We start from the raw sequence: 26,516 nt of genomic DNA on the forward strand, positions 1-26,516 counted from the left end.
ATGAGTGGATGTTGATAGTGCGAAGAGGTATGTATGTGTTATATGAGTATGTGAGTATGTGAGTATGTGTGTATGTGTACTTTTCCCCTCGCCCTCCCCCTCCTTCTCCTCCCCATCCCTCAATCCCCAATACCCAACCCAACCCCCTCCCCTCCCCTCATCTAAACAACCCCCCCACACGCGCACCCTCACCTAAACAACCCCCCCACCCCCTCAACCGCCCCCCGCGGATCCTCAGCATGCAAGATAAAAAAGCCCTGGAGAGCAGCCATGCTCACGCGCCGGCCTGCGTCCATCTCGGATTGGATTGTGTGTGCGAGGGATTTGGAGAGGGATGCGATGTCGAGGTCGAGGTCCGGGGATGTGGGTGGGGGTGATTCCGTTGATGGCGTCGACGGGGACGTTGTCGCTGAGGACGTAGAACCAGAACCAGCACCAGCACCATAAAACCGCTCGAAAAGCACACACGCCTGCGCCGGCACCGCGTCGTCGATGAGCACGCCCATATCCACGCGGCCGGGTCTGACGAGCGCGGGGTCGAGCCGGGCAAAGTGGTTGGTGGTCATGAAGACGAGGCGGGCGGATGCGGACGAGGCGACGCCGTCGAGTGCGTTGAGGAGGCCGGAGAATGTTATTGATGATTGGTAGCTGTGTCAGGGAAGGGGTTAGTGAGTGAGGGGGAGTGAGGGGGAGAAAAGAAAGAAGGACGCACCCGTCTTCAGTCGTCTGGGCGCGGCGGTTGAACGCGGCGTCGACGTCCTCGATGAGGACGAAGCTGCGCTCGGGGGCGTTGGCGAGGAGGTGGAAGAGTTTGTCGTCGGTGAGGCCGCGCTCGGAGAGGTTGAGGACGCAGATGTCGTAGCTTAGTTCGCCGGCGAGGGATTGGATGAAGGAGGTTTTGCCGGAGCCTGGGGGGCCGTGGAGGAGGTAGCCGCGGCGGTAGGGGATGCCTGTGTGTGTGTGGGTTAGTTTTCAAGGGAGGAGGGGAGGGGAAGGCGTACCGCGGTCTGCGTACCACTCTCGACGACTCAGAAAAGTGCGCAGGTCTCTCTCGATCCCCTCTGCGACGCCCGGCGCGAGGACAACGCTCTTTAAAGGGCGCTTCGCGCGCGGCAGGCCAAACGGGCGCCACTCGGTGCCCCAGGCAGTATGCACCACCAACCGCCCCTCCTGGCCCTTCATCGCCGCATCGCGCGCGTCAGCGAGGAGAAGAGGGAAGACGGCGCGCGCGGGGGAGAGCGCGGTGAGTGTGAGTGTCTCCCAGGGCTGGCCGGACATGAGCGCCTGCGCGCGCGCGTCGCGTTCGCGGGAGAGACGCATCCAGTGCCCGGCGTAGTGGATGTAGTGTGTGCCCGGACCGGCGACGAGGCGGAATGCGGCGGAGGAGGAGCCGTTGGGGTGCGTTTGGAGGCTGGTTTCGACGGAGAGGTTGTGTGAGCGGGTGAGCGTGGATGTGAGCCGGCGGGTGAGCGGGTTTAGGGAGGGTGAAGGTGGGTGGTGGGCGAGCCAGGCGAGGAGCCACTCGTAGGATTTGTCTTTGTTGTTTAGTTCTAGTGTCACGAGCATCCGCCGTTGGAGCGCTGCTGAGCCTACCACCAGCGATTTGCGTAGGATCGAGAGGCCGACGCCCAGGCCCTGTGTCTGTTAGATATTGTGATAGAGAGCTGGGAAGAGGCGTACCATGAGGCCAAAGCCGGCTTGGAAGTAGGGACTGCACTTGATGAGAGCTCAGCGGGAGTACACGCGCACTGGGCAAAAACGCACTTGTCATTGAGAAACGACTGGATAAATGAGGAGGATTCCGCCGGCAAGGGCAGCGCTACTTGTGCAGCCGCCGGGACATGTTCGGGGTGCTGCATAAAGTCTCTGTCAAAATATAAAAACACACAAAATTTGGCTTGTAGATTTGAAAAGAAACATCTCGACAATTCGACATCACGAGTCGCGCGTTTCCGCCACTCAAATTAGGTAATTAAAAACGCGTCTTTGAACTTCTTTTCTTCCTCCTCTTTTTTCTGCTTCTTTCTCCTTTCTGTGACACTCTCAAACCACACACGATGAGGCGTACGCCCAACTCGTTAAATCTCGACGACGCACTGTCCATCCTCGGCCTCGAGGTCCGTGTCACCTTTGTTCAACTCGTTGCTTATTACCATTCGCTGTCTGTTTCTCACCTTTTTTCTAATTCTAACAGAAAGGCACATCGCTCGAAGCTGAAGTCGTCAAAACGGCGTATAAACAGGTCTGTTCCTCTTCCCTTCTTCCCTCTTTCAACTAGCACTAACACCCCTCTCCCCTCACACCCTTACACCCCCTCCCCCCTCGCACACAAAAAAACATAAACACATAAACACAAAGATGTCCCTCCGCACACACCCAGACAAAAACCCCGACAACCCAGACGCAACAGCCGCATTCCAGCGCGTAGGCGAGGCGTACCGCGTTCTCGTCGAGCATGTCGAGCGGTCCTCCTCTGCTTCCTCCTTTTCCCAGTTCTCCCAGTTCTCTTCGTCCCAGTTCTCTTCGTCCCAGTTCTCTTCCTCTTCCTTTTCGCAGTTCACCTCTTCATTTCCACACCCATTTTTCAGCGGGTTCGGGTCCGGGTTCGGGTTCGCGCCCTTCGCTGGAGGACCCGGACACGCGCATGGGGGACATGGACGAGAGCATAAATGCGAACACTGCTCCGAAATGTCAGCTGACGAGGCGTTTGCATATGAGTTTTATGGCTACAGCTACGGTGATGATGATGATGAGGATTTTTATGGGTTTTATGGTGACGAGTTTGAATATGACGAGGATGAAGAGGATTATGAGGATGATGATGAGGAGGATGAGGGGGAGGGGGAGGATTATGAGGAGGGGGAAAGGGAGGGGCGTGGAAGTGGAAATGGAAGTGGGGGATATGCAAAGGGAAATGCAAATGGAAGTGCAAAGGGAAATGGAAATGGAAATGCAAAGGGAAATGCAAAGGGAAAGGGAAAGGGGAAGGGAAAAGAGAGGTACTTTGAAGAGGACGAGGACGAGGACGACGAGGATTTGGCGTTTTATATGTGAGTTTTTTTGCTCTCTTTTTCTTTTCGTTTTTTTGTCTTTGGGTTTTCTTTGCTTTTCGTTGTTTTTCTTTTTTTTTGTTTTCTTTTTCTATGGCTTGGTTTTTTCTTTGGTTTTTTTTTGTGGTTTGTGGGTTTGTGGGTTTGTGGTTTTGCGCTTTTTTTTTTTTTTTTTTTTTGGGGGGGGGGGGGGTTTGGTTTGTGGTTTTTTGTCTGCCGTTTCGCGGTTTGGCATTTTGGTCGGTGGTTTTGCAGTTTTGCGGTTTTGCGGTTTGGTCGGTGTCTGTGTTTGGTTTATGTTTGGTTTATGTTTGGTGTTTGGTGCTGCCATTTCGAATGGGGATGCGGATGCGGATGGGAAAGTGGATAAGCGCCCATCACGTCTGATGTCTGATGGTCGTGTGAGCGGTTGTGCGTGTATGTGTATGCACACGCCAACGGCTTCCTTCCTTCCTTGCTTCCTTTCCTTTCCTTTCCTTTCCTTTCCTTTCCTTTCATTTCTTTACGTATCAATATCTTAACATGGGTATCAATATCTTAACATGGAACCATCATCATCTAACATTTTTTATACAGGCACATATTTGAACGGATTATGGCTGGGAAGATGTACCATTCCGGATGGCGCTCCGGCGGCAGCGGGGGCGGTGGTGGTGGTGGTGGTGGTGGTGGGATGCCACCGAGGGGGAGGGGAAACCCGAAGGGAAATCCACATCGTAATCGTAAGTATCCATTATTATTATCATTATCATTATCACCATTCTTTTTTCTTCTTTCATTCTTTTTGGTTTTGGTTTTATATGGTCAACAACTAATACCCTGATACATACACTCAAACAGACACCAAACCCCCCACCCAAAACCCCAACCCCAACCAAAATCAAACAAAAGCCCAAAAACAATCCAAAGCCGAACAACAATCCTACGAAGCACACCTTAAACGCACACGCGCAGAACAGGAAGCAGCTGAAGAGAGGAGACGGTGGGAGGATCAGGTGCGGAGGGAGAGGAGGGTGCGGGGGAGGGAGGAAGGTGGGTTTTAGGTTTTTTTCTGGGTTTTTGTGTTTTTGGTTGGGATTTTTTGGGGATTTTTTGGGGGGTTTTTTGGGAGGGGGGGGGGTTTGTGTTTTTGGTTGGGTTTTGGTTTTTTTTGGGAGGGTTTTTTGTGATTTTTTTTTGGGTTGGATTTTTGGCGCTTGGGCGCTTAAGCTTAGCGCTAAGCCTTGGACGGAGGTTTTGTGGGTTGGTGACTCGGTGATATCATAATGCTATTTTTAGAGTTGACTTGGGGGATTTTTTGTTTCGTGGTCGTGTTTTGCACTTGTGCCTACAGTTGCAGTTGCAGTTGCAGTTGCAGTTGCGCTTGCTTGCGAGTTTCTCCGTTCTTTTTTCGTCTTTCGTTCGGGGTGGAGTTTGGTTTTATCTCCCACCCTCTTTATCTCTCTTTCGTTTTATTTTTTTTTCAAACAAAAATCTAACCTACCTCTCTTTCCCCACCCCCTCTCCCCACCCACCCCTCCTCCCCCAACACACCCATCTACACAGCACACCTCGCCTCCCAAACCCGCCAAAAAGCCAAATCCAAATCCGAATCCAAAAAAACGCAACGGGCACACGCGGACGCGGAGCGGCGCGCGGTGGAGGAGGAGAGGGCGAGGGTGGAGAGGGAGAGGAAGCAGGGTGTGAGGAGTTGGGTTTTTGAGTGTGCGAGGATGTGTGGGGGGGCGGAGGCGGGTGGGGGAGGGGGTGGTGGGGATGCGAAGGGGAATGTGATGGGAAAAGATAGTGGGAAGGGGAATGCAGGTGCGGGAGGAGGAGGGAAGAAGAAGGACGCAAAAGGAAATGGAAAAAGCAAAAGCAAGGGCGGGAACGTACCCACTAGTGGAAGGGATGCGGCGGTTGAAGAGGTGAAACGCGGGGTGTGGGAGGATGGTGTGGATGTGTGTGGGGGCGAGTTTTTGGACCGTCGTGTGCGTGCTAACGCGCGAGTGAATGTGGATGGGGATGCGAGTGCGAGTGCGGGTGGGGATGCGAATGGGGATGGAGAGAAGAAGGAGAATGCCAATGGAGCGAAGGAGAAGGAGGATGTGGATGAGAAAGAGACGCTTCTCCATATCGCTGCGAAACGTGGCGATTTGGAGTTGGTTAGGTGGTTAGATGCGCATAGTACGTTCTTTTTTCCTCCTCCTCGATTTCGCGTGATTAGATAACTAACTAACTAACTTGCCCAACTTACCCAATTTACCCATCCCAATCCAATCCAACTCGATCCAACCCATCCCAATCCAACCCATCCCAACTTATCGGATTTACCCAACCCAACCCGACCTAAACACACACACGAAACCCAACAAAAAAAACAGGTGCAGACCCCGAAGAACGCGACACGTGCGGACACACGCCGTTCCATGCCGCGCTGCGGTGTGGGCGCGTGGATGTAGCGCTGTATTTTGTGGAGGAGGCGTATCCTGTCGGTGAGCGGGATTCGAGGGGGGTTTATGTGCTTGGTTCTGCGGTGGATGAGGAGGAGGAGGAGGAGGAGGAGGAGGAGGAGGAAGAGGATAAAGAAGAAGAGGGAGAGCAGGAGAGGGAGGGGGATGGGAATGGGGAGGGGGATGGGAATGGGAATGGAAGGGAGGAGCAAAGCAAGGATACGTTGTTAACTCTTGCGATTGGATCAGGCGAGCCGGAGCTCGTGTGGCTCGTTCTGGAGAAGATGGGGCCGTTCAGGCCTGAGAGGGAGGAGGTGAGGCGGATGTATGTGGATTTGTGTGTGCGTGCTGGGGGTGAGAATGGGTATGAGAGTAAGGACAAGGATAAGGATATGAAGGAGGGGGAGAAGGAGAAGTGGGGTGATATTGTGAAGCTTTTGGAGAAGTATTCGGGTGGTGCTGGAGAGGACGAGGAACAGGAACAGGAAGAGCAGGAGGAGGAGGAGAGTGTGCCAATACCGATGCCTGGTTCAGTGCCGTTGTTTGCCCAAGGAAAGGGAAAGGCGAATAAGCACCACCAACAACAACAGCATCATCAACAACAGCAGCAGCAGCAAAAGCATGAGAAGAGGCCGGCGAAAGTGGATACGCAGGCGCAGGCGCGGCAGAACCAAAACCAAAACCAGAACCAGAACAAATATAAAGGCAAGAATCAGAAGAGTGCGGTGCCTTTGTCGCCTACGGGTACGTCTTCGACGACGACGGCGGCGGCGGCGTTGGCGTCGGGTGGGCAGAGGGGGTATCGGCAGCAGCAGCAGCAGCAGCAGAACCAGAATCGAGGTTCGAATCAGAGGCAAAGCAGGGATTACCAGAATCAGAATCAGAATAATTCTCAGAATCAGAACCAGAGAGAAGGACAGACGCAAAGGCAGAGGGGGTACCAGCATAACCAGACACAAAACCAGACACAGTACGCTGCGCAGGAGCGAGTGCAGGAGCCGGTACATGGACATGGACAAGCACAGGGACAAGCACGGGGGAAGGGGTATTATAGAGGTAGAGGGAGGGGCGGGGGAAGGGGGAGAGGGCGAGGTGGTGCGCAGCCGGGTCCGGGTCATATTCATACTCATGGTGCGCAGGGACGCGATGTTTATTAAGGCCTGAGGATGAGGCTTGGAATTTGGGTGCCAGGGTGGTCATGGCAAGCAAGTCTGCCTACGTTGTGGTTGTGGGAAGTACTTTGTATCGCCAACCTTGAAGATTGAGCTTGCGGACTTGGACTTGGACGCGGACGCGGAACCCTTTGCGTTTTTCGTCGGTTGCCGCGATTTCGACCTGGGTCTGGGTTTGAGAGTTTGAGAGCTTGCGGTTGCAGTTGATTGATTTGGGTTCGGATCTGGGCGCGGGCTGGTGTTTTGTTTGCATCTGCATCTGCATCTGCGTTTGCATCTGCGTTTGTGTTTGTGTTTGTTGCTGTGGGTCCTTTTGCCCTTTTGATCTTTCCAGTCCTTCGTCCTTCGTCTTTTCCAATCCTTTCTTGCCTCGGGCGCGGTCGTCTTCGTCTTCGTGCAGTCTTTATACTGTCATGGGCTTTTTGCCTTGTTATTTCGCTTGTTTGAAAAAAATCAAGTTTGTTCTGTCGCTTTGCTTCGCCTGCATCCATCCACCTATCCGTCCATTCATTCATTCATTCATTCATTCTGCTTTCGCTTTTGCTTTCGCACTTTTATCATCTGTATATATTAATAGTTCCGTGAAACGTATCATTGCATTATATTTTTTCGTGTTGTCTGTCTATGTTAGTACTATAGTCTTGTTTTTTTGTTTTTGGAGTGTGGTTTTTAATTCAGGTGGTGGTGTTTTTAAAAGCTAATATTTTAATTTCAATGTACATACTGTTTTTTGTTTTTTGCATCTGTGGTGTTATCTTTTTTTTATGGTGTCGTATAGTTTTTTTGTTCATTTTCATAATCGTTATCGTCGTCGTCGTTATCATTTATTTTATTTTACTTCACTCGTATATTCTAGTGTTGCCGCCAGAGCGCAGTCACTCTGCAGTGACTGTGACTGCACTCTGTTTTTTCATTCTCCGACACACTTCACAGCGCAACAAAGTCGCAGTGAAGTGCTCTGCAAAGTGTGCCGTAAATTGCAGTGTTGGATAATCTAGACTAAATATGGAAGTATTACATGCATTTTTGTCGAATACATGAGAATGTTCGGGATACTTACTATATTTGGAGGATATTTATTGCACATGACCTTTATCTATCTAGATAAGATTGCAATAAAATATTCAACAGTGCACGTGGTCCAGGTCCCTTTCATCTTGTCGTCGACACACATTTCTGCTTGGTTTTCGCTGGATTTGTTGCGAAAAGTCAAAAAAATTGCTACATTGAAGTGCCTTGGACTATTAGTACACTGACTGAGCAAATATATATAGACAAAATGACTTGCAAAGCGTCAACCTTTCGTCGACCATTTTATGAGGTCGAGACGGTGAATGACATCACAAACACTTCACAGCACTTCACAGGGACTGTGATCACTGTGAAGCGTGTCACAGTCGCCCAAAAATGGCTTCACTGTCACTGCACTGCACTCTGGCGGCAACACTAGTATATTCTTGGTATCATTACAAGACAGTTCAATTGAATTTTAGTTCAAATTCTACTTTTCTCCCTTGTTGTATAATCATAATCATAATCATTTCATAAATGATACATAATACATGCGTTTTCTTTCATTTATATTGTTCGCAGCCGCACTGTAGTACAGGTACTGTACATAGCCGTGTTGTATATCACTCTTTATCTATTAAATTAAAATAGTATTAATTCCGAGTCATTGAAGATGATGTGCTGATTTGTTCATTTGTTCATGTTCATGTTCATACGGTTCATTTTAGACTCGGGTGTGCAATTATATTGCAGCCTCAGGTTTTTTTGGGACATTTCGGTGACATGGACATGTTTTTCTTTTAGTTTTCTTTTAGTTTTCTTTTAGTTAAGGTTTGGTTTGGTTTCATTGTCGGTTAAGAGTAGCTTAGAAGTGTTACAGGTACAGGTATGTCGTTTGCTATTTACGGTTATAGTTGTTGTGAGTTGTGAGTTGTGAGTCCGAGTCCTCAGTCGTGAATCGGGGAGGACATGAGGTTTGCTGGTAGTGGTATAGAGTCCGGAGTGATATTATCATTCTTCTATGTTGGTAATGTACTACTGTCTGTTGTTCAAATTGTAGGTAGAGTAGAATTTGTATATTCCTGCTGTGCTGCTGCCGCGATGCTTGACAAAGAGCGTGCTTCGTCCCATCGTCCCATTGGACCCTTGCCCTTGCCCTTTCCCTGAACATCCTTTTATTTTAATTGAATTCAGTTTGAAACGGACATGAGGTCTCTGCTAGGGGGGTCATGACATCAAGGCAAGTAATGTCCCATGTAAAATGAATGAATGAATGAAGTTTGACATTCAACTTGATGACAATGCGGAGAACTTGAGTTTGAGTTTGAGTTTGATCGCCTTCATCATATCATCACTATGAGAGGAAATGAGGTGAGGTTGAAGGGACCGAGGGAGTCATGACAGAATGTTATTTTTGTTTTTAATTTGAATTTTTAATTTTTGAATGTTTTAGGGTTTTGCTTTTGCCCTTTTTTGCGGTTCAATTGTAGTGAGTTTCTCCCATGGGTCTGGTCTTGCTCAACCCCGTCCCTGGTCAGAGTAGGGATTAGAAATTAGAGATTGGATGCTACGATGCATAATGCACCGTGCACTGTGCACCAAGAACCAGAGTCAGTCAGAGTTAGGATTCGTAATTGTGAATCCCTGCGTCATAGCTGACGACAAATCTGCCACCGTTGAAGTGACGGTACAATGACATCGCTCTTATCTTCCTCCGAGTCCAAGTTGTTATCTGGTTTTCGGTTTATCTGGCATATTAGACCCGATTTTGAAAGATGAAGGATCTTCGCTGATCCAGAAGAGCGCAAGAGCCATCTTCTGCCCTTCTGCTCGTTTTCGCGTTTGCACTGGCCTCCCCGTGGGGTCCAGGTGAAGGGTCCTGCACATCGTTCCTTCCGTTTACCATTCAGTGCAATGTGCATTGACCCCATTTTTTCCAAAGTCGCCGGGATCGCCGGGACGCCGGGCCGGCGAGTGTGACTTCCATATTGGGACGTGGGGAGGCTGGAGCCCTCTGGAGGAAACACGCGCAAATACTAGGGACCCTCCAACCTGAACCGTGACTAGACTCGCGTTCGTCCATTCCAATTTAACGAACCTCTCTCTCTCTCTTGTAAAGTCAAGAAAGAAAAGAAAAGAAAAGAAAAGGCGACCTGACCAGTGACCAGCGAGCGCTTGGCTTGTAGACGTTCATTACATTCAATATGGGTCGGTTAGCAGAGATGCAGAGGAAGCTCTTGGAGGTACGTGTGGTTTTTGTGGTTGTTTTCTTTGCTTTTTTGCTTTTTTTGCTGACGCGGAGGGATGTATGTGTTGTTGTTGGTATTAGCAAATGATGGGTCCTGAGGCTATGGGTGTGGCCAATGCCAATCTGGTCTGGTCGGACGAGAAAGTGTGCAGGAACTTTTTGTGTGGGACGTGTCCTCATGCGCTGTTCACTAATACTGTGAGTTGCCCCCCTCTTCCCTTCTTCCCCTTCCCCTTCCCTTCCCATGCCATGCCCATTACAATACCAATACCAATACCACATCACCCCTTGTCCTTTTTGTTCGGTGTTCGAGAGGTCATCCGCTCATTTCGTTTTTCATTCATTCTTCCGGTTCCTTCTATTTCACACTGCGCATGGGCTCCTCTTCACGCTTTGCACTGCAATATAATCCCTTGTCTTCTCTCTTCCATCTGTGCTGATGCCTTTGCCTTTGCCTTTTGCTGACCTCCTTCCTTCCTTCCTTCCTTCCTTCCTTGTTCGTTCGTGATGCGTGATGGTGATGCGTTGAAACGGCGACTTAGAAAATGGACCTGGGAGCCTGTCCCAAATCACACACGGAGCGACTCAAGACCGAGTACCTCGCTGCGAAGGAGGCAGACCCTAACAACCCTATATTCAATCGGTTCCAGATGGAATATGAGGCCAACATCTTTGCCTTTGTTGATGAGTGTGATCGGAGGATTCGCGCGGCACACCGTAGGCTCGAGAAGACGCCCGAGGAGAACGCGAAAACTACTAATTTGGTATGTTGCATTTTTTTTTGTGTTTTTGAGCTGTACCTTTTTTGCGCGGGTGTTTCAGTTTCAGTGCGTGATATTAATTCTTTTTTTGGGTGCTTGTAGATGAGGGAAATTGCGGAAATTGAGTTGGCTATTCAAGGAGGGACGGAGAAGATTGAGTCGCTTGGTAGGTGTTCCGTGTTGTGTGTGCGAGTCATGCTTACGCGTCTGGTTTTGTCTCTTTTTAGGTGAACAAGGAAAGGTTGACGAATCTATGCGCGAGATGGCGGCTATTGAGGCGTTGAAGAGTGAAAAGGCCGACAAGGAGGTGAGCCGACTACTGCTTATATCCGTGGATGACTGTGTTTCTGACTCAAGGAAACACGCAGCGCGAGTTGCAACAACTCACCGATACATCTGGCGCTTCAGGCCACCAAAAGCTACGCGTCTGTGACGTCTGCGGTGCTTACCTATCCGTTCTCGACTCTGACCGTCGTCTCGCGGATCATTTTGGCGGTAAAGTGCGTAAACCCAAACTTCTGCGCTTCCCACGCGCAAGCTCAAAAGTTTCAATTAACATTTCTGACTGATGCGAACCGACTTTGCCATTTTTTTTATTTGAAATGTTTCTCTCCGACCTATCTAGATGCATCTAGGGTACCATGAGCTGAGAAATATGCTCGGAAAGTTTAAGGAAGAGCGTGAGAAGAGGAAGATGAACCCCCCTAGCTCAGCGCCGTCTGCGGGATCTGGCGCAGCGCCGCCGTCGGGGCCACCGCGACCTGGGGGAGGCGACTACCGCTCGTCGCGCGGGGGAGACGATTATAGGGACCGGGGCGAGCGAGAACGGGGTGGAGGGTACGACCGACCGTCTTCACGATACGAGTAAGTCGTGTATGCCTCGTTCCTGTATTGATTTCTCGTGCTGATCCGTGGGGTAGCAGCGACAGACGCAGGGACAGAGAGCGCTCGAGAAGCCCGAGACGGAGATTCTGAATGGGTGATGAGACTGGCGGGGATGGAGGGAAGGGAAGGTGAAGTGTAAGGGAAAATTAAGATTTAGCATGTACAAGGTTGAGATTCCGGCGTTGTTTGTGTTTTCTTTATTATTCTGTAATAGTTATATTATTCAAGTGGGAGTCAGGTGTGCCAGTAAGGCAGGATCATCGATGTGAATTTGATGCATCGTACCGTGTGACATATGTGACGACATGCTAACTGACGGAGCTTGATCTGCAAATCTGGCCCTTGACATTGCCACCATAGTCCCGGTAATCTGACTGGCTCTTGTCCACAACCACCACCACAGAGCCCTCCGTCCACGCTACCAACAACCACGACCCTCTCATAACAATCCTCTCTTCCCCTATATCTAGGGTCTCCTACAGCCGCCAAGGCTGCTAGTCTGTCTGGTATGGACATGATCGTCCACTACGACCAGGACCCAACGCTAGCCTCCAGCATCGGCGAGATGGACACCACCCCCATCATCCCCCAGCTCGCCCCAGACGACATCCTCCAGGCACCCTTTATGTCCCCCTCTCACCCGGAGCTTGGCGTCCACCCCGCGACGGGCATGCCCATGCTTTTGCCGCCCCAGGACCAGAATCTCGCCTTCCTCGCAAGCCCACAGGCCCAAGAGCTTGCCGTGAACGGCTTCACCCCCGCAATGCATCTCCCGCTATCAGACCTGCAGATGCCCCCCGTGAATGTGTTTATGAACGCTCAGATGGAGCCGGCCCTGGATGCGCTATCCGCGACGACCCCTTATGATATGGGCTTGGTCCCGGACCCATTTGCGATGGTGGCGACGGATGCGGCTCCTGCGGACGTGCGCACGCTTTCGGCGTCGCCGCCCCAGTCCCAGGTCCCCTCGCCGTCCGTGCACGGCTCGTCCTCGTCTTATGGCGCAGGGGTTACGTCCTCGCTTGAATCTGCACTGGAGCCGGTGACTGCCCATGCGAGCCGAAGTAGGGCGAATACGTCCCTGTCGCCGCCGTCTTCGTTCCCGTCTTTGTCACCACAGAGTTTGCATAATGGGGCTACGGAGTACCCGACATCTATTAGTCCAGGGAGCAGCACTACCACTAGCGCGCTCGAAGAGTCCATTTCGCAACAACAGCCCCAGACGCTGATAGGCAAGCTACTGAAGGAGTAAGTTTTATCTTTTTTGTTTCTTTTTTTCCCTCATTTAGTCTATCTTCGCTTGTTTTTTTGGCGGGAAAAATAATAACATGTGATTTAGTATCGCAATTACTGCAATCGATGCCGGGGATGCGTTCGAGCACTGTAACGGGCCCGAGCAAACAACAAAAGTGGGCGAACTCAAAGATCGCATCGAGCAGGTGATGCAAATGCTCAGGACGATGGATGTGAATGCGCCAGAAACGCATTCGTATGTGATTCCTCCGCCTCCTGTGCCTGTTGCACACCCTTCACAAACATCTATGCCTCATTATGCGCCCCCTCCTTTCCCTCCATCTGATAATAAAGGTGTTGAGCAGTCAAATCATCTCGGCGTATCGGATCAATCTCGCAAACGATGTGCCTCTGAATTGGAGGAGCACCGATCCGTAAAATCTCTGAAGCGGGAGCCTCAAGACGATGTACCACTCACTCTATCTATGCAAGAAACCACCACGTCTCCGTCTGCATCTGGCTTGGCTTTTCCTCCTTCTACCACCTATTCAATACCCGTAGTGCCAGTGGTTCCGAAGTCACGGCCACCGTCACGACCTCCGACCCCTCCATCCGCATTTGTGGCGAATAACTCCTTTGGCACGATCAAACAAACACCTTCTGTCCCTGCCGCAAGTCCCGCATTTATTTCAGGAACATCTGCCAATGGCTCGTTGCCTGCGGTCCCGCCGCCACCTTTTCATGCCTGGACGGAACCCATCGTGCCAACGAGACACCACCATTCGCTGTCCGCAGGATCCGTCCCTGGACCTCTCAGCAATTTGGGTGGGCTGTCAACGGTTTCTTCTAGTAGCGCTTTTGCTCCTATTGGTCTCCAGGCCCCTGTCGGCCAGCCTCTCACGAACCCGCAACCTGGCGGGACTCCTCCGACGATCACACCTACGATCGGGAGAATGTCGCGTTCGGGCTCGATAAGTGGAACAAACTTCAGGAACATGTACAATAGTTTCTCATTCACCGAGCAACCTTATTCTGAAGCCCCTGGGACGTATCATGGACAGAAAGTGGCCAGCTCTTCGACACGCGGGGGCGGTCAGGCGAATTGGCATATGGGACCTGAGAATGCTGGCACGAGTTCGTCTGCCACTGGTGTATCTGCCACTCCTAGAAAGACTGCCTCGTTTTCGATACACGCACAATCGCACTCGCACAATTCCCCCTCCGATGAGGAAGACGAAGATGACGATTCGGATTCCGATGAGAGCACGTCTGGGAAAACAATCCCTCATCATGTGAGTTTTTCTATTCTCTTCTTCGTCCCTTCCATTCGCGCTATCTTCTGCTACTTCTCTGCTTCTTCTGAGTTGGATTTTTTTTTTGCTTCTTTCTCTCTCTTTTTTGTGAACTAAAAATATGTTTTTCTTCGATGTGTTGTGGTTGATTCGTGTTACGTCGATGATGATGACTGACGTGTGCGTAATGCGTTTTTGTTTTATTTTTAGGGTTCGGGCGATCGACACTCTGCATCAGGTGCATCGGACTTGCCTCCGGAATATATCCTCGATGTCGATAGGATTTTCTTTGAATTTTTAAACAAGTTGTGCTCTAATTGTGAGTACATACTTTTCTTTTTTTGGTGTTTTCTCCGTGGTATTAGGGGTCTAAATGATCGTTGCTAGTGGACGCGACCGATGCAAAAGGCGAACAAATCCATCAGACTCTTATGGCGAAGAAGATGCAGCGTCTTGATGAATCGCCAGACTTTCGTCCTTTCAAGTTCCGGATACAGGCGTTTACCAATGCGTTCATGGACGAAGTCGGTGTTCGCTTTATCTTCCTTGTCTTCCATGTAATCTCATCATCGTTCATCAGCTCATGCTTAACGGGTATAGCTCCGATAAAATACCCATGAAAAAGGTGAGGGTTTATCAAAAAGGCGTGCATGCTTAAAAAGGCGTCTTGATTGCTGATCGCGATTGTGATTCCAAAGGCCCGAAATTACCTGTGGAGACAGAAATATATTCTCCGGTTCAATGAGGATGGGAAGAAAGCTAAATCCAAAGGTAATCATATATGGAACGTGGAAGCGAAGAAAACTGGAGAAGGGCAGTGGGAGTTTAGACCCTTCCAGAGGAAGCTGGCGGGGAACCCACCCAACGTTGCGTATTGTGGATTGCGCTGGTCGTGGAAGCCGCATATATGGCACCCGCAATGCTCGTTTAAAAAGGTGCCGGTCACTTACAGCTCGCCGTCGTTACCGTCCTGGCTGTCGTGGAAAGGCGGAGAGTTGTCTGGTACACCTCCTCCTGATGCTGTAGATTGTCAGATAACTGCTATCGCCAAGGTAAAGCATTCTTTTTTTTTTGCTCTCTTATCTATCCTCGATCGACTTGAGGCGCTGATTTGGCACATGGCTTTCGTTTTGATGTTTTCAGTTCATGGTTGATGGCAAGGAGGACCAGGTTTCTACTACTTTTACTATATCTATTGCGCCGGTCTCTGCTCTTGATTCGGTGAACTACTCACGTTCCCGCCGTCCCTCTTTTGCATCCGACCCGCCACCCCCAAAACGCAGCACAAGTGATTCGGCACTCTTTCAAATTCCGTTAAGGTATGCCACCTCCAAGTTTTTTCCATTCCCACTCATCATTGATTTGGTTTTTTCAAAATATGTTAGAGCCGACCCACGAATGAATCGTGCCGAAAATTCTACACACGTTATCCGGGTTTTGCAAAATGTTGCGATGCGCGTTACCAGCGAAGCAGAATCGCAGTTTGTTTCCCAGTCGCCTCCTAAAGAAGGCAAGCTTCAGGATCTCGTTAAACAAAAGCATGTCCTAGAACAGACCGTTCACGCGTACGACAAGGCAATTTCGGGCCAGGGACACATGGACTCGCGCCGACTGGCTGTCGCGGCCCAGCATGTCGTGCTGCAGGCTGCGCAGACCGTTATCGCAGACCGCACCGTCGCCAACGGCGGAGCTTCCGTCCCTCAACCAGAAACCGTGGCCATCCAAAACATCTCTGTCAGCGAATTGACGGACAAGACGCAGGATGCTATTGCGCAGGCTGTCAAGATCAACGGCACGGCGTCAAACGAGGTGGACATCATCGTGAAGGCGACGTCGATTTTGAAGTCGCAGACGCCCGTGCTGGACACGATCCCGCCTGTAGTTGTTGCCGCTGCCCTACCCCCTCCGCCGCGGGGGCTGCCGTCGGCCGTTGTGCCGTCCAGGATTGCATCTACTTTCCCATCATCCAATTTATCGCCTCTACCTGAATATACGTAGAGGGGAAGGTTACTCTCACTATTTTGACCCTTTGCGTCATTCATGCATCCATATCCATATCCCAAGTCCATGTACATATCCATCACCATTTCCCCACCCCATCCTCCACTTATCATTGTTTACTAAGCTACCGAACTGTTGCGTCTTGTTATTTGGGGTCAATTGGGACATTGCTCTCTTATGATATTAGAGAGAGAAGCTCTTTTTTCTTTTTCTTTTTTTCCTTCTTCTTTTCATTTTTTTGGTCTCTGTCGTACATTAGAAGGTTAGGATTTTTTTCCCCAAGGGTCTGCTGATTTGCTTGTTCCTGTATATGTCTCTTTTTTTACTCTCCTCGTCCTTGTTTGTTCCATCTCTTTTTTTTGGGGTTGTCGATCAGGTCTCACTCACTAGGTTACTGTTAAGTACTACTACTCACAAAAGGCACCATGAAATTTTTTCTTTTTTGTACTAATACCATTTTGTTGTGAGAACGCCATTGTTCTTTTTTGTTTTTTGTGCCCAAGAATTTCAGGGTCGTTGTATGTATTCTAAATTCTAATTGAAAAGGTTATTTTCTTCTACTTCTTATCAGAGTTGAAATAGGGTGGGCAACAAACATTCATCTCTTTACTCAGCTAGTCTGATTTTTCGCCTGATCGCTTCAATATCGATTTTTATCAGGACGCTCAACGACGCAAGCTGCGCATACCCGGATTAGTTGGGCTGTCTTTCAAAATTCAACCTGAAAAGATTCGCTAGAAAATAGTTTTTGGAAAGGGTCGGGCGCTGTTAAACGTAAATGCGTCGGCGTCGGGGTTGAGTGACATTGTGCCTACTGTCATTTCGAAAAGCATGTTGTGCGGATGGTGTCAGAATCAGTAGGAATTGTAGGGACGCACGATTCGGTGACCGCACCAATGCGCATACATTCTTCATTTCAGGGACAAGGGACATATAGGGTTAAGCATTTAGCCAGTCGCGGTTAGCGTATTTTTAGGCTTCAGCTAATCTGACATTCTCGCATCATGCGCTTCAAAGTTCAATCTGATTTCGATGGGTAGATGCTTAACAATGACAGTTGACTTCATGAGAGCAAATATGTCCATATGCCACCAGCCTTCAGCTTCCCGGTTCTCGTCATCGATGTCGAATTCGGATTCACTACCGGACCATGGTAATAACATGCAACCACTTGATCTGCTGGGAAATTGGTAGCAAAACCATATGTGTAGAGCATGATCAGGGGCTTCCGGGAGCATTGGCGAAGGACTTGGAAGTTCTAATTATAGTCGTTAACTAACACCATCACAATTAGGCGCCCAGCTCCTAATTAGGTACTGTGGAGTTATGCTGCAAAGAAAGCAAAGGTACTAGCAGCAGCACCAAAAATGCCTTTGCAACACTTTACAGGCGAATACACGCTCGACGTACAGTCCGACAGGCAAATGATCTTAAGCCGGAGGAATGTCCACAAAAAGGTGCTTCAAAAATATCTTGCTTAACGTTTTCTCATGATTTACCGAGTAGCAGAAGTTATGGAGTAATATACTCTCATACAGAATCTGGTGGCAGCAGCTGTAGCCTGAGTAAGAGGAAATAGCATTGTTTGGGCGATGAATTCAGAATGGCTCCTCGTCTAAAATCTTATAAAAGGGTCGAGGAGTGTCCTCTAGAATCAGCAGCTCAAGCTCTAAACCACTCAAAGCGTGCTAAAGAAAATCAGCAGTCAAAAAGTCAAGATGATATTTTCTTACAAGGCTTTAATACTTGCCGTCTTCCCTTTGGCGACCTCCGTCATCGGGGCAACCCTCCCTGTACGCCCCATTTTCATTACACTACACGATAGCACAGCTAACGGTTATTACAGTTAGAGTCCCGCCAGACGTGCACACTGACCTGCGGCAATGTTGCAGATTCTCTGCCGTTCATCCAGTCCTTCTCTCAATCAGGATCGGACCACTTCTACACCACCAGTACCACTGAGAATGCCCAGTTTGCTGCTAAGGGTTACGCCCCCCAAGGGGTTGCAGGACGCATCTTCCCTACTCAAGAGCCTGGAACTGTCCCATTTTTCCGTCTCTTCAACGCAGGTTGGATTGACCACACATACACTGCCAACCAGCAATTGCGTTCTGCAGAGATCAACATCACCAAGCCACCCTACGCCGATGATACCATTGCAGGATATGTCTACCTCGATGGATCGTGCCCGGGGACCATTCCTCTGTTTTGGGCATTCAGCACGTCGATCACCGACTCTTTCTTTACGACTGATTTGGCGGAATACGATTCGGCTATCAGTAGCGGTGTTTACAACGGACAGGGTATCGCAGCATACATATACCCAGCTGCTTGAAGTGGTTTGCAATTTATTGTCGAGACATGCATTAGCCCAGTGATGGTACAATTATTGGCTACTAGTCGGCTTTATTATATTTCTTTGCTCGATGTTCGACGATGGTATTTAAATGGTTAATATATATCATAGTAACCTCAAATCTGTGTGTTTAGACTGAATCCTGGTTCTTATGTTCAATGGCTGCTGCCAAAAGGTTACTGCATGACGTATACGCAGGAGAGAAATGAGGTCAGGAATCTATTAGATCATTTACAGCATCTACACAGTAGTATATTTATAACCCATAGAAACAGCATAATAGCAAGGTGAAAAGCAATTTCGGAATATCCACGCAGGCGGAAAAGTAGACACGACTGGTGTCAGTAGTTGACAGTAGAATATCAAGGCAAAAATAGGGACACATCTTGGCAGAAACGCAAGATATGCAGGGTGTCCGTTTTTGTCTAATAAGAGCACCCTTGGGGACACAGCTCGACATGATTTACCAGGACAATTTTACGAGAATGGGGTTTCGCACATCTCGCAAGACACTGCATCAGGCCCATTCGAGAACGTGCATGCGAGACAGGGCTTTTCTTCCACCAAGTTAGTAAAGGTCGGTCCTGGAGTACGTTCAGGAGAGCTCGATCCTACGCAACCCAACAGTGTGCCTCCAAACCCTCGGCCTTCACGCCTCTTCTTCGAAGGAGGCTCGTCAGAATCAGAGGTAATCTCGAGGATCTCAGTTTGTTCCTTTAAATCAATGATGTCGTTCGGTGAAATCTTGAGGATGGCTACTGTTTCCGCATTGTCTTCCAACTCGCGGCCTTGGTAAAAAAGACGCTGACATATGGTAGGAATAGAAAACTCTTCGTTCGCCTGTCAAGATTCAGTAGGCATTTTCGTTTAGAAAATAGGTGCCAGATATCGCACCATCATTTTCAGCTCTTTGACTGTCGTAGCCTTAGACACCTGTACCCTTCTTCGCTGGCCTTGCTCTTTCATTTGCCGTAAACGACGCGACTGTCGTGATCCGTCGGTATTTCGGCCATATGTGGCTGGTTTAGGTTTTATTTTCGGTGGTGACTCAGAGTCAATGTTTGACGATTTGGGCTCTTCCGGACCACGTATTCGAATATAAATCTCCGCGGTCTCCCATTCTGTTTTCCTGGGATATGTTGATGATAAAAATAGGAAACCAAAAAGGGATGATCATGTCACTCTTACCTTCTCAAACGACATTCATGACAGACTGGAATAGAATGTTCATATCGCTCTCTTCTACCTTCCGAAATCTTGGTTAGCTCTATCACAGGCCCTCCTGGGTATCTAAATTATATTTGATGATCAAGCCGGATCGGTAATCAATGATAGTGAGACCTACATCGATTGTAATTCATCCCAATGATTTCTTTCGATGATCAGGATAGTCGAATCCAAGTCGTTAGTACAATTTGGGTCAAATATTAGATGATCATGTTGGCAGAGAAAGATCTTGTTATCCACTATTTCGGGTCTGGTATTGTCTGTAGGGTTATTGACCCAGCGTCTCCAAGCTCTGATGAATTGAGAGGGTATGACCGCACACGGAACCTTATCAGATTCATTGGTCCACACATCGAGAGAGGATTGGTCAATAAACTTCAATCGACACTGCCATCAAAAGTACAGGGGAGTAAGAATAAAGCAACTCAAACGATAGTTAAATACTCGCCTTTTCCTCCTCCGCCTTTCTTCGTATTTCCTTCTTGTCTTCTTTCGATATGTGTACTTCAGCGTCGCATACCGCACAAGTCTCCGTATTACTAGAAGGGGGTTTCCAAGCTGGGAAAATGTCACTGAGAAGTTGCATTGCCTACATAGCGTCCATCGATAAGCTGCGGCACGTTTCAGGATGAGAGATGACCATGAACCCACCTCAACGGATATTTTTCGCCGATTTATCGTGTTAAGTGTTAATCCATCATGCTCGCATAAGACATGATTGCGAAACTCTCCAGAATCAGGTCCGGGATCTTTCACAGATGGGATGTGCATTTTCGGCTTCATCAATTTCCAGTCTACAAACACAGAAAATTGACAAGGTGAAAAGAACAGTACGACTGAAAAACTCTTACCCTTCACCCATTTTTTTGATATCCAGTAACCTAGCTCATCGTCCGCCACAGAAGAGATTTCATCGAACTGCTTGACTTGTTTCGGGTGATCAAGTTCATATAGTTTTTCTGAAGATAATCCATGTAAGCAAAAGGGGTAACGAGAATGTGAAAAATAGCACCTTTGAAAATTGATTCAACGCAAGTGGAACAAGCGTCATGGGGTCGAAGTAAGGGTTCAAAAGTGCAATTTGTTGTGTTCACAATTTCGTTGTACATTCGCTAGAAAAGCATGGGTCAGCACTTGAGTGCAGATATTAACAGTGAAATTTACCAACCTGGTTTATTCGTTTGATGTCTTTGAATTTTTGAGGATCGATTAGGCCGTGCTCGCATGTAATGTCCGCATTAGAGATCACGATGGGCAACTCGGTGCCTTTGGTTGGCGTCGGCGAGTTCGATTTGGCGCGGCTGGGATTGTCCACCGCGGAATCCAATCCACTTTCTTTAAGCATAGCAGAAACACAATCTTCCGACAGCCATGATTCCAAAGCTTGCCTGCTAACAACCACGGAATCCTCCTTCACAAGATGAAGCGAGCCCGTGAATGAAAGGAGCCCTATTCTGTGGCAAGAAATTGACCTACCGAATCATTGTGCAATGACCAATTACGGTAGATATTGCGAACCTTGTGGCATAGTTCTTGAAACCTGGATTTTGCATCCTCTTCCCTAGTTATGGAGACGTCGACTAAGAACTTGTTCAAGTGAGAGGCTAATAACTTATGCTTACTTTTCCTTATAATGTTTACAAGCATTTTCATGCTCCGCGTTCAAAGTCTGAATTACTTCCATAGCTCGGACAGGAGGCTCTGATAGCAGAGAAACAGGTGTTACAGAAGAATTGGGATTTGATACTGCCGTTGCATTTGACTTTTTCGCATATATCAGCATATATGCATCCTTGGAAGTGATTAAACTGGATTGAATTTAGTCGTTAATCGTCGCCAACGAAAGTTCAAATACCTTGGTTTGTTAGTGGAAGGCTTTGAAGAAGAGGATATTTTTTCAGTTTTGATTCTAAAGGCAAAGGTCGTCACGAGATCAGACATAGAGATGAGGAGTGGAAGACTATGCATACTCGACAATTTCGTCATCGCTGTCTTCGATACGTTTTCGTTTTCTGGCATTAATTCGGTTCTTACGAACCTGTAGTTGGTCTAGCCTTCACGTTTAGTTAGCTACATTGGTATGTTTCAAATCAATTGATGCACTTTTCTTCACTGTCTTCGTGGGTTTGGGGTGCAAACTTGTCGCCCAATGTTGTTATCCGAGTGACAGTTTCGTCATTGAATTGGTACCACGATTTATATCTGTACAAAAGCAATAAAAACGGGAGATGCATCCACAGACAACCAGAAAAAGCTCACTCTGCATCGTGAACCTGTGCCTCGTAATGGCCATGGTATGCACTAGTTCCCTTGTGGAGAAGAATTCCTCGGAGCTCATAGATATTGTCTTCATTATCAGCTGAAGAAGGCTTTTTTCGAGCATTCTTCGAGCCAATATATTTTTGCATATCGAGAACTAGTGGAAATGCGATAGAATGCTTGGACTTCTTCCGTTCCATGGTGGAAACATCATACACAAAACGTAACAAAGAGAAATGAAGAACAGGTGGAAGTTGCCGGAGCTCCGTGTAGCGTGTAGCGTCTTGTAAAGATTCGCAACGAGAACAGAAATACCTAAGCAAAATTAACGAGAGAAGAGTAGACTCAGAACGCAGTTGCATACTTGTTGTCCCCAGATAGGGTTTCTGGTAATAGAGACGCAGCAATGCGGTCCTCCAATGTGGAGTTATTCTACCAAGGGAAAGAGGTTAACCTATTCCTTGAGGAAGGGGAGAGATCGAGTCATACATCGAAACTTATTTCGACCTCGAGGAAATCTGAAGGCCTTTCCGACCGATTTTTACACGAGTGACATATAGTTCCATACGCTTGACTTCCTTGAAACTGAAGTATGCTTAAGCTTGTTGCTACTGAATGATCCTTCCGAAAAAGGCTTACCTGTTCCGTGATGAGAGATTTAACAGCGGAAGTCTGTTTCTTGAATTCGACATCCAGGTGAGACATGAAAAGCTTCGAGAACCTGCAACACATGTGTAAGAGAAGACTGGCGACATGTCCAAATTCAGTGGCACTCACTCCTGAGCATCTTGTTGTTCGGATGCTCGCAGTTGCAAGCTTTCCACGAGTTTTGTGGGGTTGAAAGATTTCTGGTTGCCTTTTTGAAGAGCTGCAAATGTGACTTGAAGTTGAAATATGGGCGATTCCTACAGACAACCTTGTTGTGAAGGCTTCCTGATCAACAGCTTGTGTAGCACGAGTCATACTTTGTATTTTTCCACTTGTACGCCTTCTGGAGGCTCGCAACTAAATACACCTGATCGAAATGCCAGATCTCGATACCACACCTGACAGAATTATTAAGAATTCAACGCTGCATGCCGAAGAGATTATATTGCTTAATTACCTGAAGAGAAGCGTTTGCATAACATGTGGCACCAAGATTCTTCAAGGAAGCAGACCGTGTTACAGATGTCAATAGAACATTAACAATACAAACGAACCTTCAACCCTACTGGCAGATCTACTTCGCGGGTATTTTGACAAGGGTCTCTTCCAAGCTTTGCAAATTTGAACAGCTTGTCTTCCGGTGCATCTTCGAGGATAACAAATGGATATAAATTCGATCTTGACTTATTTTGGCGTACCTTCATCTTCCCAAGATTCTTGCCCCAGATAGTTCAGACAATTCGGGTTGGTTTTGCAGTCCTTTTTGGAGCATGATAGAGTATCATCATCTGATATTACTATAATATCTTCCACAAGTTCTCCATTGGTATTCGTGATTGAGGAAGAAGAGGGGGGTTCGGGTAAAATATCGTCTTGTTGAGAGTACTTGTTACGACAGAACGCGTTGTTATTTCTACGAGATAGGTTGCAGGCCGAAAGACGATGATCCAAAGTTATTTGTTCAGGTTCGACGACCTGCGAACCAACCCAGCCCCAAGGAGAGGAACTAGAAGCCCCTGGAATGGCATCGCGCTTCAATTTTTCGCCAGGAGGAAGTCCTTTCTGCGGCGAGGACGCGTTTCTTTTGCGTTTGGGCGCCATTAAAATCAGAGCTGTGGCAGATATGAGCTTGGGTAGAGGGAGAGATGGTGGTGGTGGTGGTCAAGAAACCACAATGGCCCCTCCCAATTTGGGACACAATTTCACCAACGATCATGATCGACTTCGGCTTCATTGTATGAACGGCACGTTACACCTAACCTAAGTTAACATTGGCCAGTGACCACCTCCGAAAATTGGATCCTTCACAAATACTCTACGTCCTCCTCCGTCAGCAGTTCAAGGCCCGATCTACGGTACTTAGTAATCATTCACGGAATTTAGGCTGCTGGCCTGCCTTGTCATTACATCACATTATCCCCGTCACAGTCAATGAACAACGACGCTGTCGAGACGGTGCCAAAGTTCAAACGCGTGCTTCAAAAGCTGAAGACAGCGTTACGGCCAGATGGAAACATTCACGAGAAGCGCATACGGAGACGACTGAAGCTTGTGAACCTTATAACACGTCGTTTAAAGACACTTAAGTGCGTGTCCTGGTTGACCTCAAATGGCCTGCCATGAATTGAGCTGTGTTCTCTAGAATAGTCTTATTTATTGCAGGGTACCTATGGATGGTCCTCATACCTTTTCCTCACTTAGGCCGAGGTACATACATTGACGAAAATGCGCTTCAGCCGGGACAAGTAAGCCAAAACCAGTCGCTACTACTCTTCTCTCATCGTTTCTATCTGCAGGTAAACACACAGTGGAATTGGGGAGATGTACACGTCGCAGATCGGTATCTCGAACAATTGGAACATATTCGCGATGCGAATTACACGAGTGTGCAGTGAGAACATCTACAGTCTCTTTTCGGTGGCTCAAACTCACCACCTTGCCAGACGAGCAAACTGGTTGCGCGAGGAGTTTGGCAAACTTGGGTTGTCATCGTCGACACAGAAATATACCTTCGCTACAAGTACATCCGTGCGTTCATTCTTACCTTCACTGGATTCAGTCGTTGATTCTCTGTGCTTCACAGAACTCTACAGGAACGAATGCATACGCAATTATCGCATCTCCCCGTCATTCTGGTGTGGAAGCAATGGTTATCAGTGCTTCATGGTTAAGCAGGATCGATGAGGGACAGGGTATGATCAATATACGAGGTGTTTCCACAGTTTTGGCTCTGGCAGGTTTCTTAAAACGTCAGTATCTCTTTAGTCATCGCCCGCCATATTCTTAGGGTTTTGTTCAGGTTATTCGTACTGGGGAAAGGATATAGTGCTGGTAATAAGCGACGACTATCTGGAAGGGATGCAGGCATGGCTTGGGGAATATCATGGTGTATCGCAATCTGGTAATGTCATACAGCTTCTGCTCGACATTCGAAAGCTGATTCGTAGCAGGCCTCAATGCAGAACCCTTGAAACTGACCTCAGGAGTAATTTGGACTGCTCTAAATATTGACTATCCCGGGCATTCTTTTTCCCATTTGGGAATTTTCTTTGGTTAGTATTCTTGCTATAGTACAACTGATTTCAAATTGAGCTAATAGCTCTTCAGAGGGCCTTAATGGGCGTCTACCTAATCAAGACCTTGTCAATTCAGTAGAAAGAATTGCTAGATGGACTGCTCGGGTACCAGTCATTCTATACGACCATTTGGACCCCAGGGAAGATGCATCAGCAAATGCCGCATTTTCTTGGATGCCCAAAGCGCTTTATGACATTGGCGATGTTAAGACATACTTGTACCAAGCCAGAAATGTTATACGTAATGTTGGATACCAATATAATGGCCGCGGCAGCGGTGTACACGGTCTTTTCCATCAGTACGTTTTGTTGCTCAAGTCATCAACGTACAAACTGACCCTTTATCCTCAGGTTCAGAATTGATGCAATCACCATTTTCGCAGTTCCTGCCACAGGCCCACACGGATTCCATGCCATAGGAAGGTGAAGACGCATGTTTTAAACAAGTATCAATGACTAACATTCCTGGTAGCATTGTCGAATCAACACTGCGCACGATGAACAACATGCTTGAGCGGCTACATGCTTCGTTCTTTTTCTATATCCTCACAAGCCCTCAAAGATTCCTCAAAATTGGCCTTTTCCTACCGAGTGCCATTCTCATTAGCGTGGCGATGATGTTCCATGGGTTGAGCACATGGGTTGACGCTGCCTGGGTGCAAGAGGGTATTTCAGACGAAGGCACTGAAAAATCTTCCACTTCCACCCCAATAAAGTGGAGACAACGCTCCAGGCCCGTCATCCAGGTGGTGTGCATCATGGCAGCAACACACATTCTAGGATTCGGTTTATTCAAATTGGTATCAAGCGCCCCCTTTATCAACAATTACAAGGTAAAACCCTGGCACCCTTCATTTTTTGCATTTATCAAGTAGCTCACAAAATGACAAAATTTTGCAGACTCTTTCACCCGTCATTTTCGCAGGCTTTGCTGGATTTCCTCTAATAACTGGGATGGTATTCCATTCTTCTTCCTCCACCACCGATGTAGCACCGCTATCCTCCATTCTCAAAGCCTTGAACCTCTGCTTCGCCTCAACAGTCATATCCATTATCACCGTGCTCAACTTCTCTCTAGCAGCATCTCTAACAATACCCCTCGGGCTTCCACTAGTGGCCTCTTCACCATCGCCTTCGATGCCCCTTCGCGTGGCTAAGTACAGCGTTTATTCTGTCCTAGCGCTTGGCTGGCTCCTTTTTTCCCAGGACGAGATGATCAAGTCCATTTGGTACTGGGAAAGTTTGCGAGTTTGGTTTGCGCCGTTTGTGTGCATTGTATATACACCGTTAGTACTACAAGCTGGTATATCGTGCATTCTATGAATGTAATTTATTGATATTGTTGTAATTCTGATATATTGAGAG

The 26,516-nt window shown here is 48.1% G+C and overlaps 7 protein-coding genes across 7 annotated transcripts; 5 read left to right on the top strand and 2 right to left on the bottom strand.

Moving 5' to 3' along the window:
- Positions 1 to 188: 188 nt before the first annotated feature.
- Positions 189 to 1,683, bottom strand: JR316_0003164 (Mitochondrial chaperone BCS1; the record flags this gene model as incomplete). The annotated part of the gene is made up of 4 exons (XM_047888944.1): positions 189 to 648; positions 713 to 950; positions 1,002 to 1,641; positions 1,681 to 1,683. 4 exons carry the CDS (start codon positions 1,681 to 1,683, stop codon positions 189 to 191), a joined length of 1,341 nt encoding a protein of 446 aa, XP_047751318.1.
- A 374-nt stretch (positions 1,684 to 2,057) lies between these two features.
- Positions 2,058 to 6,639, top strand: JR316_0003165 (DnaJ-like protein subfamily C member 5B; the record flags this gene model as incomplete). The annotated part of the gene is made up of 7 exons (XM_047888945.1): positions 2,058 to 2,117; positions 2,195 to 2,242; positions 2,359 to 3,050; positions 3,627 to 3,772; positions 3,891 to 4,082; positions 4,596 to 5,216; positions 5,414 to 6,639. 7 exons carry the CDS (start codon positions 2,058 to 2,060, stop codon positions 6,637 to 6,639), a joined length of 2,985 nt encoding a protein of 994 aa, XP_047751319.1.
- Positions 6,640 to 9,869: 3,230 nt separating this feature from the next.
- On the top strand, positions 9,870 to 11,542 carry JR316_0003166 (U1 snRNP-associated protein usp106; the record flags this gene model as incomplete). Its single annotated transcript, XM_047888946.1, has 7 exons — positions 9,870 to 9,908; positions 9,995 to 10,111; positions 10,456 to 10,677; positions 10,777 to 10,840; positions 10,902 to 10,981; positions 11,043 to 11,174; positions 11,300 to 11,542. 7 exons carry the CDS (start codon positions 9,870 to 9,872, stop codon positions 11,540 to 11,542), a joined length of 897 nt encoding a protein of 298 aa, XP_047751320.1.
- Positions 11,543 to 12,067: 525 nt separating this feature from the next.
- Positions 12,068 to 16,082, top strand: JR316_0003167 (uncharacterized protein; the record flags this gene model as incomplete). Its single annotated transcript, XM_047888947.1, has 8 exons — positions 12,068 to 12,807; positions 12,899 to 14,084; positions 14,295 to 14,403; positions 14,472 to 14,608; positions 14,665 to 14,709; positions 14,783 to 15,136; positions 15,228 to 15,403; positions 15,470 to 16,082. 8 exons carry the CDS (start codon positions 12,068 to 12,070, stop codon positions 16,080 to 16,082), a joined length of 3,360 nt encoding a protein of 1,119 aa, XP_047751321.1.
- Positions 16,083 to 17,803: 1,721 nt separating this feature from the next.
- On the top strand, positions 17,804 to 18,420 carry JR316_0003168 (uncharacterized protein; the record flags this gene model as incomplete). Its single annotated transcript, XM_047888948.1, has 2 exons — positions 17,804 to 17,878; positions 17,932 to 18,420. 2 exons carry the CDS (start codon positions 17,804 to 17,806, stop codon positions 18,418 to 18,420), a joined length of 564 nt encoding a protein of 187 aa, XP_047751322.1.
- A 498-nt stretch (positions 18,421 to 18,918) lies between these two features.
- Positions 18,919 to 23,676, bottom strand: JR316_0003169 (Ubiquitin carboxyl-terminal hydrolase 48; the record flags this gene model as incomplete). Its single annotated transcript, XM_047888949.1, has 21 exons — positions 18,919 to 19,281; positions 19,336 to 19,570; positions 19,787 to 19,958; positions 20,113 to 20,257; positions 20,320 to 20,462; positions 20,520 to 20,627; positions 20,681 to 20,780; positions 20,837 to 21,079; positions 21,145 to 21,229; positions 21,291 to 21,476; positions 21,639 to 21,722; positions 21,772 to 21,870; positions 21,928 to 22,242; positions 22,292 to 22,359; positions 22,417 to 22,512; positions 22,567 to 22,648; positions 22,705 to 22,832; positions 22,893 to 22,973; positions 23,033 to 23,071; positions 23,130 to 23,221; positions 23,274 to 23,676. The coding sequence occupies 21 exons, from the start codon at positions 23,674 to 23,676 to the stop codon at positions 18,919 to 18,921; spliced, it is 3,267 nt and encodes a 1,088-aa protein (XP_047751323.1).
- A 330-nt stretch (positions 23,677 to 24,006) lies between these two features.
- On the top strand, positions 24,007 to 26,097 carry JR316_0003170 (Glycosylphosphatidylinositol anchor attachment 1 protein; the record flags this gene model as incomplete). The annotated part of the gene is made up of 11 exons (XM_047888950.1): positions 24,007 to 24,161; positions 24,218 to 24,320; positions 24,372 to 24,466; positions 24,519 to 24,603; positions 24,659 to 24,824; positions 24,875 to 24,976; positions 25,026 to 25,127; positions 25,183 to 25,450; positions 25,503 to 25,574; positions 25,624 to 25,984; positions 26,077 to 26,097. 11 exons carry the CDS (start codon positions 24,007 to 24,009, stop codon positions 26,095 to 26,097), a joined length of 1,530 nt encoding a protein of 509 aa, XP_047751324.1.
- Between the last annotated feature and the right edge of the window lie 419 nt (positions 26,098 to 26,516).

This window comes from Psilocybe cubensis, chromosome 3, assembly GCF_017499595.1.
Source record: "Psilocybe cubensis strain MGC-MH-2018 chromosome 3, whole genome shotgun sequence".
NCBI classification, from domain to species: Eukaryota; Fungi; Basidiomycota; class Agaricomycetes; order Agaricales; family Agrocybaceae; genus Psilocybe; species Psilocybe cubensis.